General features: G+C 44.1%; 1 protein-coding gene across 3 annotated transcripts in view; it reads right to left on the reverse strand.

Moving 5' to 3' along the window:
• GADL1 (glutamate decarboxylase like 1) overlaps positions 1-15,266 on the reverse strand; it is a 103,534-nt gene that overhangs the window by 36,684 nt on the left and 51,584 nt on the right. For all 3 annotated transcript variants that reach the window (XM_079947345.1, XM_079947344.1, XM_079947346.1), the window contains exons 12-14: positions 10,426-10,625; positions 3,370-3,421; positions 1,854-1,943 (exon numbers count right to left, since the gene is read on the reverse strand). In XM_079947345.1, the coding sequence (XP_079803471.1) occupies positions 1,854-1,943; positions 3,370-3,421; positions 10,426-10,625 (342 nt within the window). The remainder of the gene's footprint in view (positions 1-1,853; positions 1,944-3,369; positions 3,422-10,425; positions 10,626-15,266) is intronic.

The following is a 15,266-nucleotide window of genomic DNA, read 5'->3' on the forward strand; positions in this document are numbered from 1 at the left end:
TAGTAGATTAAGTCTGAAGTCCTAATCCCATTTACCTAGGTGCACGTCTCACTGAATTCAATAGGATTTGCTTCTGCATAGACATGGCTAGGATTGGAGTATTAGTGTATAAAGGCTGCCTTTAAACAACACTTCAGAAACAAGAACAGCAGAGAAGCACCTATACACATCATTTAATATGTAAATAATGTATACTGCAAAGCCATCTTTGTATCAATTTACACATAATGTGTTCATGGTAAAAAGTAACCTTAATTGTACAGACCTACATTCAAAAGCTTTCCATGCTGCAACAGGGGGTGAATGGGCAGCCTGAAGGAAATTCACTTGCTAATCCATTCCCAATGGATTCCTTTTACATCTCTAGTCCTTCAAGATGTTGTTGTGATATCCACTCGCACCTGTCCTAGTCAGCATGACCAACCGTCAGGGATAATGAGAGATTAATCCAGCCACAGCAGAATCTAATATCCAGTAATATAGGACCAGAATTAACTACACATGTGCTCTGCTGTTGAATTTCAGCTACGTTGTTCTTCTTCCACTCCTATATTCCAAGTGTTTATACAGCAAATATTAAAGACGGCAGGAGGAGGGGGGGTGGCTGGAACAAGGCACGGTAAGCAGTACAATCTATTCCGTATCCTGCTTATTGCAGATGTTTTTCTTCAATTAACTTGACGTTCAACACCTTTTATCAAAAGAACCAGTTATTAAATGTCCCCTCCCCTTTTTCCTCAAGTTCAGGCATTTTCCATCATTTATAAAGGTTACCCAAAAAACCCTTTGCTATGAATTCTACCCCATTCTGATTTCTAATTCCATTTACAGGCTGTACCACCTAACCACGCTTACTAATAAGTCCTATTGAATTTAATGGCGCTTACTCACAGGTAAGTGGGGTTGGGATTTCAGACTTAAGATTCCCCCGCCACCCCCTCGTATTATCCATTGATAATGCAGAGCAAGTTCCAAGGACAATGTTAAATGTCTAAAACAGGTAATGAATGCTCTGTCTAGACAATGGATGCAGGCACAGTTGTTCATCTTCGCTCAGGTCTGCCATCTGTTAGCAGCTTTGATAGCAAGCGGAAAGCTTGTATAATGTCTGCATCTATTATATTAAGGGGGAAACTTAATTAGCCTTGTCTAAACTGAGATCGCGGCAAACTTTAGAATCCTGCAGATACCTATCTAGGTTCGAAATAACGCTCTGAAGGTGAACCAGGCTTGTGAGCACGTGGCAGAAGCAAGTTTCACTTTTATTCCGAAGCGTATCAGGACCAACCAGTGTACAGAACTGTGATTGCCAACTTCTTCCCTCCTGATAGGGCTCCTATGCCTTTAAGAGCCAGAGGACAAGCAGACATCCAACAGATAAAGTTATTATCAACACACTGCATACTGGGAAAAGCACCACCTGTGGAGCGGTTAAGAGCGATAGACTCGTAATCTGGTGAACCGGGTTCGCTTCCCCGCTCCTCCACATGCAGCTGCTGGGTGACCTTGGGCCAGTCACACTTCTCTGAAGTCTCTGAGCCTCACTCACCTCACAGAGTGTTTGTTGTGGGGAAGGAAGGGAAAGGAGAATGTTAGCCGCTTTGAGACTCCTTCGGGTAGTGATAAAGTGGGATATCAAATCCAAACTCTTATTATTATTATTCTTTCAGCCGGAACTCACTGGAACTCAGTTCCAGCACCTCTCAGTTGGGCGCCATTGCCATTATAAGAGAACAAGGGAGGTGTTCATGGAGAGTTCCAGAACCTCTTTCTCTAGAAACCTAGTGCTGCATGCAACTGTTTAAAGCACAATATCCAAGTCAGAAATCCCATGAACAAAATACGGTACTCACGTGATTGAGCTTCTCCCAGAACTCCTGCCCCTTTTCCATGTTTCTCAGACTAGGTGGAATGTACCAGAAGCAAATATTTGCATACTCCGGCTAAAGGAGAGAAGCAATTTAAAGTTTTCAAGTTGCATACGAAGAAAGTTGCCAAATCTACTCATTTTGTACATATACGAGAGTCAATATAGGAAGAGGGCAAATTCCACCACACCCATGATCTTAATTAATCAGCCTGGCCTGCCAATCTCATTAAATGTCATTAACTGCCAACCTCGTTTAATATTTCTTTACAGCAACACAAAGGTTGACCTTTTACTTATTCCAGGTCCTTCATTCACCTGTAATTGCAGCGTGGGATTCCATTCTTTCAAGTAATATGTGTGTATATGTGCATATACTTAAAAAAACCCAAACCCACCCACCCACACAAGAATTAAAGAATGAAATTCCCCTCTCTGGCTGGATCTAGACACATCAAAGAAGCGTTTCAGTTTAAATCGTTGTAAATTTAAACAGGGAAAACAGGTAGAGAAAAACAGGACTCCGCATCGCCATCTGCTGGCACAACGTTATATCGCACAAACAACGGATATAAATCGCTTTTTCTTCACCAGTCTAGCCGAGTCCTCTATCAACATTTTGGCTGGAAATATTTTGTAAAGGAACAATGGCAGCTGCAGCACATTTCCTTCCGCACATAGTCAGTTCTTTCTGAACACTTCCGATTAATAAAAGTTGGCGGGGGCGGGGAGGGGGGAGAGAGAGAGACCATAATGGGTGAGGGAGGGCAGTATCTACAGCGCATTGTCATTTCCCCCCAGTGTGAACACTACCTCAATTACAGTTCTAATCTTCCTCCCAAGTGGGTAGAAACTACCAGCTGTGCTAAATTCTTTCATGAAAGGGCACTGGTTCTTTTCATAATATCATTTTCTGCCTTCCTTCAAAGAATGTATTAAATACAGTTTAATCATCAAGGAGAATACAGTTGTCAGCAGGAAGAGATCAGCAAGCATGCCACCTGCTGCTATGAAATGAGATGAAGTTAAGCTTTTCCTCTAGCACGAACTGGGCCCAGGTATGCTATGCAGAGACTTGCTCTTGCTGAATACTGAATTTAGTTTTCAGGGAGAAAAAGGGAGAGCCCTATTGCCTGACTATTTTGCTAGCCACAGATAAGCCACTGGGTCATTTAGACTCATATTTCCTGGCATACTAAGTAAAGCTTGTTCCTTATGGAGCAAGCAATCTGGGCCTATTCATTCAAGAAGAATTCACACTGTCAATTTATGTTGTTAAAGTTTTATTTTGTTTTTTTAATTCTCGGACAGCAGCTCAGTTATCTGTAGAACTTACATTCTTCACTCCCAGAAGCAATCAGGATGACGATATGAAATATGAATTCAATAAATAACAAAAACCATTATAATAATAATAAATACTGCCTGCATCAACTAGCTTTGCACCACCAGTTTCAAAATGATTGGACATATACAATATTTGTACAGCACTTGGCACAAACCTCCAACAGCAGCTGGAATCCTTCTCTCTTCTTAATCTCATCCACTAGGTATCTGCAATTAAACATAAAGATATACATGAATACACTAACTTTTGAGTTTTAAGATCCTGTCAACTGCCTACATTTCTGAATATGAGATGATGCATTGTTAAACACGCGGTTGGTGTAAATTACTAAGCCTGATCCTTAGCTACAAAATTTACCATGCCTTGCTCAATGTTTACAATCATATCTAAAGAATATACATTTCCTTTGGGCTGAAAGACACGGAATTCTCCAATTCTACTCACCATACCAACACAAAACTGGTCCAAGAATCAGAGAGAATTTATTTGCCTAAAATGACTACTGTATGCTTGGTGGGGTTTGCAAATGGAATATCAGTGATGGAACTCAAAATGATGCAATGGTGATTGAACATTTCTGCAGAATAACTTAATATTAATTGCGTGTCGAGGTCCCCAAGACACCCCAAATAAAAACACAACACTTAATTTTTGTTTAAGGTTTTTGGCATAATTTTGGCCACAACTTTATTAAATTACAGCAATGTGAGTGGTTGCTTAGGCATTGGTAGCACTAACTGACCCCGCACGGGGACAGCTCTGACATTCGCACCCCCCGCGAAGTCAGCAAGGGTAAGTCACCTGGGGAGAGAGACGGGACTGGGAACCATGCCTCACCTCTCCCCAGAATGCTCCCAGGGGCTCTTGCGTGGCCCTAGCCCCTTCCCAGGGGGTTTCGGACAAAAGCATGGGGAGCCCCTGGGTTCCTTTAACGGAAAACCCTTGAAGCAGCAGCAGCATTTTGGAGGGGCAGGCACAGCCAAATCCATACCCCTCCACCAACCAATTCCCAAGCCAATGCCTAACCGCAACCTTACAAGTTGTGACGATTTGCTACGCAGTAGGCAAAAACCAAATGGCACCAGCCAATCGGCCAAATGGACAAAATTCCTACCAGGCCCCTGCCCCAAGGCAGACGACCCCATGACAGGAATAGCAAGGTCAAGCAAACAGCCTAACATTAGGGAAGGGAGGGCAGGTGATCCGAAGCACGCAGTGAAAAGAGGAAGTTTGTCGCTGTGTGCAATATATTTAACAAACAGGGTTGTCAATCAATAAATGGCAACATATAAATTTCCCTAGTAACAGCCCGCCCCTGCTTAAAAGAATGGCCAAACCTTTTGCCTAGCAACAGTGATGTGTCTCGTCAGCCCCCACCGCAACACGTGCTCTCCATGAGGGAGAACACGCTTTCCAAGGTACCCAAAGTCTACAGTCATGAGAAGGTGCATTTTATTTAAGGGGAAAGAAGGGAAAGGGTGCATGGAGTATTCTATCACATTCTTCTACTAGAAGTAAAAATGCTCCTGGTATTGAGTGTTGCAACAAATGACTGCAAAGGCGCTCCAGTGATGGGCAAGCACCTGGCAATTTCCCTTTTAGTATTAACAAGATGTTTATTTGGTTAACATTTAATGAATTAAAACAACCTATTTATTCACAAGACCTGTATTTCATTTTCTGCTGCTTTGTGTGTCACCCCACCCAAAATTGCTCATCCCAAACTGCTAACTATTACCTGCACATACCCCAACTGATCTCAACCTGGGGAGAAGAGCTAAAAGAATGTGTGTGTGTGATAATTATTTTATCATAATTTATTGTTTTGGGTAACCCACGAAGCAAAGTATGTTAAAAATGGATGGCCCCAGTATGTGGTCTGTTCTTCATATCATGGCAGAAACTGTTTTTTTTTTTTAAAAAAAAAAATCAAAATACAGCCCCACATTAGCCAAAGAACAAGACTCACAAAGCAAAAACTGAAATTCCTATGATGGCTATATTCAGAGCATTTCCAGGGAGATGTATTTCCACCAAAGTTGGGGAAAGAACAATCTCTTCTAACAAGAATTAATCGTATCAGCCCACTGTTCCTGAATGGTTGTTTTCGTATTCTAGCTAAGGCTTAATAGCAGGAATATTGCTTGGTAACAAGTCTAACAGACACTATGTCTAATTGCCTATATAGGGCCTCTGACTCAGCCTCCCCCCCCCCCTTTTCTTTGAAGTAACTCTTAACACCTAAGTAGATTTACTGCCTATAGGACCAAGAATAGCCTGGCTGGGTATTCCATCCCACTCTGACCAGTTCTGTATCTCCCTCCTGCGCTAGGTGATATCGCCTTGATTCCTCTCTCCAAACTTATGCTACCCTTCTTTTCACCTTCCCCAATTCCCATACCGCTTAACCACCTTTTGCTGTGCCAGCAGCAACCCACAATGGGGCCTAAGTTTGCCACGGAAAGACGGGTGGATTACGAAATATAATTTTTAAACAACCATAATTGGCCACGATAAATTTGATGAATAATCGGAGGGGAAGCAAGCAGTGAGGCACAGTCAATATTAAGCCCATGCAAAACTCTATAACCACTGGTATTTTTTTAATAGGGAGGGGACTGGCACCATTTCTGTTCCACTGTACTTTTGCAGTATGATTTTTTATATATATAAAAAATTCATTATAGTATTCCTGTTCTCTGACTAGTGTTAAACTAAGACTGTGCAGAAACATAGTATGAAAAAGGATCCACTGCAGTTTCCCCTGGAGGACTTCTTCCTGCCATCAGATGAATGGTAGAAATACTTAGCAGTGATTCAGTTGCTGATTCAGTCATTTGTCTTGCCCTTTCCCCATGCTGCAAGCAGGGAGTCTGGTTTGTGTGTGTGTTTTAAACTACTGCATGCACATTATTTGACTAAATGTGCATTTTGAACTACCGTATTTTTTGCTCTATAAGACACACTTCTCCCCTCCTAAAAAATAAGGGGAAATGTGTGTGGGAGGCTCTGCTCAGTGCTCCCTTTAAAGAGCCGTGTGGAGCGTGTGTGCGGCCCTTGGGGGCTTTTCCCCTGAGGAGGGAGAAGGGCTGCCCTTCTCCCGCCTCGGCGAAAAGCCCCCAAGAGCCGCACACATGCTCCGCATGCTCTTTAAAGGGAGCGCGGCTCTTGGGGGAGCCTTCATCCCGCTGACCTGAAGAGGCTTCGCGCAGCTATCCCAGAAGCCAGAACAGCAAGAGGCTATCCCAGAAGCCAGATCCCGCTTGCTGTTCTGGCTTCTGGGATTCCGAGTATTTTTTTTTCTTGTTTTCCTCCTCCCAAAACTAGGTGCGTCTTATGGTCTGGTGCGTCTTATAGAGCGAAAAATATGGGACTTTCAATTTGTGGAGGACAGAAGAAATATTCAGTGGAATAATGTTCATGTTGTTGCTTTTGTGATGTTCCACGGTGTGCAACCCTGCGTGGTATGCATGGAGGTCCTGGGTTGCCCAGATGACAAGACCCTCCCTCTCAGCCTCGCTTATGCGGTCCAAAGGAAAGCAGAGCAATATGTTTCTATGTGTAGCGCTTCAAATATTTAAAGAAACAGACAGCCTGCCTTCCCTGCAGGGAGGTGTGTTTATGACATCACACGTCCCAGCCTATCAGCACTGAGCACAGCCGTTTTCCGCAGTAAACATACAGAAACCATTCCCCCCCGAGCTTGATCAAAGGCTGCACAGAACCAGGTGAGCCGATTTCCACAATAGCCTTTCCTTTTACTGTTCTTTGGTGGCCTGGCTTTCACAGCAAACCCTCAAGCACAAGGAGCAAAGGATGAGGTCTGAGGCAAATAAGTAAAATGAAATACAACCTAGTTTTAAACGGTTCTGCACTTTCAGAACAATCCATGCATACAGCAGCCACGAGATTTTTATGAGTTAATGAAAGGAACACTCTACAGAGTGTTTATGTCAGAGCATAGGGAGTTGACAAGATGTTTATTGTTAACAAGACTTGCGCATGTGACTTCTTTCTCTTCAACGCATATCCATGCAACCAAGATTGCCATGGTGAACTGTTGCCACTAGCACCAACACTGTCTAAATGAATGCGCTGTAACAAAAACGATAATTTCAACTCATGCTTATCATTGCATTAGTATCATTATAACCTTCAATTGCCTGGAATGTTCTTTTTCATTCCTTCTCAAAACACGCTGCACAGAAGGTTGCTATTATTCACATTGTGTAGACCAAGAAAAGAAGACAACCAAGGAGTGCGCAGCGGCGAAGCTGTGCCACAAGCAGGGAGGCAAACATATCTTTGGAACATATTGCTCTAAGCTCAAATTAACAAGAAGGTTTCTGCAGCACTGCTACAAAGCTCACAAAATGTGTCTCTTTAGGGATCGGCTGAGCCCTCTGTAGCACTTATCTCAAAAGCTAAGGTCTTGTAAGGAAAATGGCTCAACACAAGTCTCGGATCTTCCGTCTAATAAGAAGCTATGGAGCCCAATACTGCCCAGAAAGCAGGGGGAAATGCTAATAAAAGGTTAAGGTGCACCAATGGGGCAAGACACAAACCACACTGCAGCACGAGTTAAAAAAAAATAACAACAAAAACCTTTGCAGTTCAGTCTGGCAATGGAAAAAATTCTTGACCTCAAAATATAAGGTCAGTAGGCTAGCTCCAGAATGAAGAGAAGTCTATATTCAGGGACCTTGAAATATTATCTCTGCAGCATCAGAGTGAAGCTTACTGTAACATATCCGGAAACATGCAGTACAGTTGGTCATGTAGCTAACCAACCTGGCTTATTGCCCGGAGAAACTGATGTTTCAGCTGTAAAGTCTTGGTGCCTAATGCTCCAGAGCTAGCTCCCTTGCTGAATATCACTGCCGGTCATTATCAGATGAAGGCAATTTTCTTCTTTGGAAAACAATGCCACTTTTGCTTAGATACACCACTGGCTAAATGCTAACCATCAAAGGGAAGTATTGATCTCAACAAGATCATTAATCTGTATATTCTTAGCAAAGTGAACTTGGGGAGAGTGACCCTGATGAGAAATTCTTTTGCTGGTAGGGGGAATCAACCAACAGACTCTGAATATACACAGGATAATAGGATGTGCCTCAAATGGTTTGTTCAGCAGGCTTCAAGGACATCTATCCAGCAAAACCACAACGGCTTTGTTTTTCAGAGTATTTGCCTCTATAGAACTTCATTTCTGGCCGAGTTCATGGTAACATTCTACATAGCGGAGTCTTTTCTGCAGTTGTAATCCTGGAGGGGGGAAACCAGGGTATTCCCAGATGAAATCAGAAACCACAGGATTGCTTCTGTAATTCTGTGAATGTCCTGGGGAAATACATCTTGGGGCCTTGAGGCAAACCACAAATTGATAGACACACACACACACACACACACACACACACACACACACCAGGACCAGTTTAGTGCAATGGAAGTGATGGTACAAATCCAGACTTCTAAACACAACTCTGATACTCTCCACCCTGTAACCCCCCACACAATGAAGCACTAAAAAAAATCTAGGCATAGCGTTCTGTGCCCTCTGAAACTTCCAGGAGGTTACATTTTAGGGAACGTTTAGGGAAGCTTTTAATGTTGAATAGACCACTGTATTTTAATACTTTGTTGGAAGGCGCCCAGAGTGGCTGGGGAAACCCAGCCAGATGGGCGAGGTATTAATAATAATAATAATAATAATAATAATAATTAATAATTAGAATCATGGTTTATAATACTAATATTATAATAACTGAACCGTGACAATTCGTTTCAGGGTCTCTCATTTTCCCAGCTATACTTTCACATTAGGTAGGCTTGCCATATTTCAAAAAGGGAAACACCAAAATCATTGACCTTTTTTTAAGGAAAACGCCAAAAAATCCACAACTGACCCCTGCAAGAAGGCAGAGGTGGTGAGGCAGTGTCCACTGCCCGCCCCACCATCACAGTTAACCCTTTCCGTGAAATAATGCAGCTGCCGTAACTGGTGCCCCTCGTTTCCCCAAAGCCCAATACCCACCCTGGACCCTCTGCCTTCCTGCTTTCCTGGACGGGCACCTCTGGCCATTGCTGCCCTGCTCTCTCTGCGGCTCCCCTTCAAATACGCTCTCCTTTCCCACCGATGCCTGCAAGGACCCACCCAGCCTCCTGCAACCATAGAGTTGCCTCAGGCTGAGAGGGGAGGGTGGGGGAGAGCCTATTCCGCTAAGGCTAGAGGCCACCCAACCTCCCTGGATCACAGAGCTGATGGAGAGTGAAACCAATGCTCTCGCTTCCAGTTTCTGGAATGACACGCACACAGACTCACACACACTTGCACACGAGCCCACGCTGCCTCCCATTTACCTGCAGGAGACGGTGGGAACCGTCGGGCAGGAGCGCTTGCACCTTGTTGGCTGGGTGGGCAGGCTCATAGATGTAAACGGTGGGTTCAGGGCCCAGGGAAAGGCATGCCAGGTGATGGCACTGCAGGAGGCCTCCATGCTCAGGACACAGTGCTGCTGCCTCATGCTAAAGTGGTTCCCCAACAGGGCAGCCGCGCACGCCCAAGCGAGGGAGGCAGCAGCCAGTGTCAACAGCAGTGGCGCCATGGCTGGATGGAGCCCTCACAGTGCACTCCATGAAAAGCCCCCGGAAAAATATTCCCCGCGGATGCCATTTTAGGCGTCCAATTCCCGTACATGTCCAGAATTTTCCGGCAAGCCTACGTTAGGGCACTTAGTAAAAATACACGTTAAGCTTAATAGATGGATCTTATCGCAACAACTCATCATTCCTTAACTTGACATGATTTTATACACTTGGTGTCAAAACCTTCAGAATTGAAAGGCTAACGCCTGGACGCGGGTGGTGCTGTGGGTTAAACCACAGAACCTAGGACTTGCTGATCAGAAGGTCGGCGGTTCGAATCCCTGCAACGGGGTGAGCTCCCGTTGCTCGGTCCCTACTCCTGCCAACTTAGCAGTTCGAAAGCACACCAGTGCAAGGAGATAAATAGGTGCTGCTCCGGCGGGAAGGTAAACAGCGTTTCTGTGCACTGCTCTGGTTCGCCAGAAGCAGCTTAGTCATGCTGGCCACGTGACCTGGAAGCTGTCTGCTGACAAACGCTGGCTCCCTCGGCCAATAAAGCGAGATGAGCGCCGCAACCCCAGAGTTCGTCATGACTGGACCTAATGGTCAGGGGTCCCTTTACCTGGCTAATGCAAGGGCTCTGTTTACTCTCTCCTCCAGGCCAGTTGTGCCCAGGGCCTTCCAGGTCATCCAGAACTTGAAGGCATCTGCTCTTCTGCTACACTGGATCGATTTGTCACCTGTGTCGTAGCTGACGTCATAGAACTTGTCTTGCTGGAACAGGTAGGACGCGTTGGCAGAGTAGCATCGCTTAAGCAAGTCCTGTTATAAGAGGCAACATGAGATGAAACAGCATGAGTCTTACCTCTACAGTATTCACGACAGGTAATTAAAAATACTGGAATGCAATAATGCAGTTGATGTTTCCTTTTCTTGTGTGCAGCACAAACCCTTTTAAGTTCTGGCTTTGCTGTGGGAGCTACAGTTTCAAAATTGGAGCCATGGCTACCAAGATACCAGCAAAATGATGAGCTCAGCAATTCCAAACTTCTTTGGAAAAAGGAGGAAGATTGAAGGGAAATGAATTTGGGTAGCTGGTGGCTAACTTATCTCCATCTCCATCTGTATTAGGGCCTTGATTTTATTCACAAAACAGATTTGCCGTAATTTAAATTTAATGCAGGGCGATGGGTGTAATTACTTGGCACATTCAGTCCCTACAAACCTTGTGCTTGAACTGCACTATCCAATTCTGCATCTGTCCTATAGCTCGGAATAACTGCTGTAAACTCTTTCCAGAAACTGACTCAACAATAGCCAAGGAGCTCCAGGAATTTGTATTTAAAACACAGACACACAACATCTCCAAGTTACAGGGAACCAGGCAAAGGGCCTTCTCGGTAGTGGCACCCACCCTGTGGAACGCCCCCCCCCCATCAAATGTCAAAGAGAAAAACAACTACCAGACTTTTAGAAGACATCTGAAGGCAGCCCTGTTTAGGGAAGCTTTTAATGTTTAAATAATAATAATAATAATAATAATAATAATAATAATAATAATAATATATTTATACCCCGCCCATCTGGCTGGGTTTGCCCAGCCACTCTGGGAGGCTTCCAACAAAAGACTAAAATACAATAACCTATTACAGTGGTGCCCCGCAAGACGAATGCCTCGCAAGACGGAAAACTCGCTAGACGAAAGAGTTTTCCGTTTTGGAGGTGCTTCGCAAAACAAATTTCCTATGGGCTTGCTTCGCAAGACGAAAATGTCTTGCGAGTTCCTTCGGGTTTTTTTCCCTTTCCCCCCTTTTTCTAAGCCGCTAAGCCGCTTATCTGCTAAGCCGCTAAACCGCTAATAGCGCTAATCCGCTAAGCCGTCAATGGGCTTGCTTCGCAAGACGAAAAAACCGCTAGACGAAGAGACTCGCGGAACGGATTCTTTTCGTCTTGCGAGGCACCACTGTAAACATTAAAAGCTGCCTTCAGATGTCTTCTAAAAGTTTGGTAGTTATTTTTCTCTTTGACAATGGTGGGAGGGCATTCCACAGGGCAGGTGCCACTACCGAGAAGGCCCTCTGCCTGGTTCCCTGTAACTTGGCTTCTCGCAGTGAGGGAACCGCCAGAAGGCCCTCGGCACTGGACCTCAGTGTCCGGGCAGAACAATGGAGACTACAATAGACTATTGTATTTTAATATTCTGTTGGAAGCCGCCCAGAGTGGCTGGGGAAACCCAGCCAGATGGGCGGGGTATAAATAATAAATTATTATTATTATTATTATTATTATTATTATTATTACTACTACTACTACTACTACTATCTCAGGCCAGGATCTTTTTATGTTTGTCCCCCCCTCCCTCGTAATCCTATCCTCACTTATTTGAGAGCAGGCCCCATTGAACTCAGTAGGCCTTATTTCTGAGTAGACGTGTATAGGATTGCACTGTTAAGTAAATTGTTGCTGAATCTTGTTCAAGGCTGCATGATGTTTCTTTCAGAATTCTCAGTGGTTTATGGGCTTCAGAGACAAATGACAGCCACATGCTCGAAGGTTTTCCACATTAGCACCTGCACCGCTGGGCAGTGAAATGTTTCATTATTACCATGCGCAGCTTCTAAATGTTATCATATAACTCTCTCACTCCGCACCATAAAGATACACTCAAGAAGAGCATCAACTCTGATCTCTCTCTAAAATTCTATAGTGCTTCACATTTAAAACCAGGCAGCAGGGAGACCATTTTATTACATGATGATTCCAGCTTTAAAATGAAATTATTTCACTCAGCGATGCATTGGCTTTTTACTCTCCAAATTAATTCCATAGAAAATGCCATTGCAAAACATCTAGAGCACTGGAATCTTAAAACTGCAATGAATGTGCCTTGAAAATGAATTTCAGGAACAACACCTGCAAACAGAATGCAGAAGGAATGGGAAACACAGGACTAAAAGTAAGAAATTGAAATGTAAATGTGAGGTCTCTCATTAAACAGTCAATATAAAGCCTGTGGATAGCAGATACTTGCTGTGCAATTTTTATTGGTTTCAGAAGGCCTGTGTGGTGGGGAGGGAAAGGAAAGGTAAGAGGTGGAAAAAATATTAAGTATCCTGAGGCACTTTCAGGCGAATAGCGATTCCAGAGACTCGCACACAGGGCTTTGTGGCCTTGTGGTACACGATATGAACCACTTTTGAGGGGAACCTGGGTCACTCACTCCAGGTTGTGCAGCTTGGAGAGGCCATGGATGGGGAACATCTGCCTTTAAGGGTGCGGAAGAGGGGAAAGAGTCGGGTTTAAGACCAGCTAGACACTATGTGGGGCGGGCTAGCCCATGGCCAGCAGGCTTAGGAGCTTAAGAAACTTTCGGCATTTTCCTACACATGGTCTACCATATTTTTCGCTCTGTAAGACACACTTTTCCCCCTCCTAAAAAGGATAAATGTGTGTGCGACTTATGGAGCGAATGCAGGCTGTGCAGCTATCCCAGAAGCTAGAACAGCAAGAGGGATCGCTGCGCAGTGAAAGCAGCGATCCCTCTTGCTGTTCTGGCTTCTGGGATTCAGAATATTTTTTTTTTTCTTGTTTTCTTCCTCCAAAAACTAGGTGCGTCTTATGGTCTGGTGCGTCTTATAGAGCGAAAGATGCGGCGATTCCCCTGATGCAGTTCAGAAAGTTTAATAAGTTCTTAAATACTAAAGTTATAAAAGGGCTGTCACATGGAAGAGGGAGCAAACTTGTTTTCTTCTGCTCTGAAGGACAGGACCCAAACCAATGGATTCAAGTTACAAGAAAGGCGATTCCGACTAAACATCAGAAAGAACTTTCTGACAGTAAGATCTGTTTGACCAGGCTTCCTCAAACTCAGTCCTCCAGATGTTTTGAGACTACAATTCCCATCGTCCCTGACCACTGGTCCTGCTAGCTTAGGCATCATGGGAGGTGTAGGCCAAAAACATCTGGAGGGCCAAGTTTGAGGAAACCTGTGTTTGACAGTAGTACGGACTCCCTTGGGAGGTGGTGGACTCTCCTTCCTTGAAGGTTTCTAAGAAGAAGTTGGGATGACCATCTGTCAGGGATGCTTAAGTTGAGATTGCTGCATCGCAAGAGGTTGGACTAGATGGCCGCCAGGGTCTCTTGCAACTCTACAATTCTCCAATTGTGTGAAAGTGGCTCTAGTTTATCCCACAACCTGTGTCTTTGCCTCTTTATTTCTCATCTCCTAATGCAAAACACCTGAGTAGTGATGAGCACTGTAGTAGTAAACCACAATGAATGTGTCTTGAAAATGAATTTCAAGGACAGCAAAATCACCCAATATAGGTATGTAAAGAGCAAGCTGAAGGAATGAGAAACACAGGGCTAAAAATAAGCTGCTCAGATTAAAAGGTGAGATGTCTCAATTGCTATGCAATTTTTATTGGTTTCGGAAGCTTTCTTAGGATTCTGACAGTCTAACCTTTGGTATTTTCTCGCATGGTTGTACAGAAGATTGTTGGAAGAAGAAAAAAGAAAGGCCCTCCCACCCCCAGCCTCAAACTATAACATTTTATTAACCTAGGATTTCTAAGACTACGTCTTGAACTTAACAATTAGGTTTAGGGATCCACAGATAACATTCTAATAACTGTTGTGGGCTGGTACAAAAACCTTTTCAGCAGAGAACCTCAACTGAGATGTCAGCAGAGGAATATTTAATGCTACTATCATTTTTGTGCACAGAAAATGTACCCCCCCCCCAAAAAAAATATCAAATCGATGAGACCTCTGGGTATAGGGCGGTATATAAATTCAATAAATAATAATAATTACAGGTAGCTTCTGACAGATGTGAACTATGGGCCAGATTCAAATCTCACATCTTAGCCACCAAACTACACCAGCTCTGAATATCTGATCCCTAGCATAGAATCTGCCTTTTTCACAGCAGCCTGACACTGAGTTTACATCTTCACCGAACTATCCTTGAAAAAATAAATTAAAAAAAAAGTTTATTGATACTTATTGAAAGATATACAAAAATACATGCCCATTACAAAGTATCTTTTTTATAACACACTAAGATAAAACAGATACTTCGTCTAAAAGAGAACAAAGCCAGAAGGGAGAAAAAGACAAGTGTAATGGTTCTAAGGGGGTTGCTCGTGCGTAAGTTGCCGCCACTCCTGGCTAGGTTGCCTGGTTGAACCCTTTCTCTCTGGACAGCCTTGCACTCGTGGCTGTCTCAGTCGCTGGCAGAATCCGTCAGTGGGCGTTTCTTAAACTTCTTCCAGCAAAGAAGTTCTTTGACGCCAAGTCTCCTCCTACTCTCCCTGCGCGGAAGTCTTCTGCGCAGGGAGGGTGTGGGCAGCGGAGTACCCGTGCTCTCCCCACTGGTCTCCGGTGAAGAGTCCTGGAGCCTTTTCTCCGATTCCCCCATCTGCCCCCCTTCACCCCTGGTGTTACACTGATTTCCTTCCC

Source organism: Podarcis cretensis (genome assembly GCF_951804945.1).
Source record: "Podarcis cretensis genome assembly, chromosome: 12".
Taxonomy (NCBI): Eukaryota; Metazoa; Chordata; class Lepidosauria; order Squamata; family Lacertidae; genus Podarcis; species Podarcis cretensis.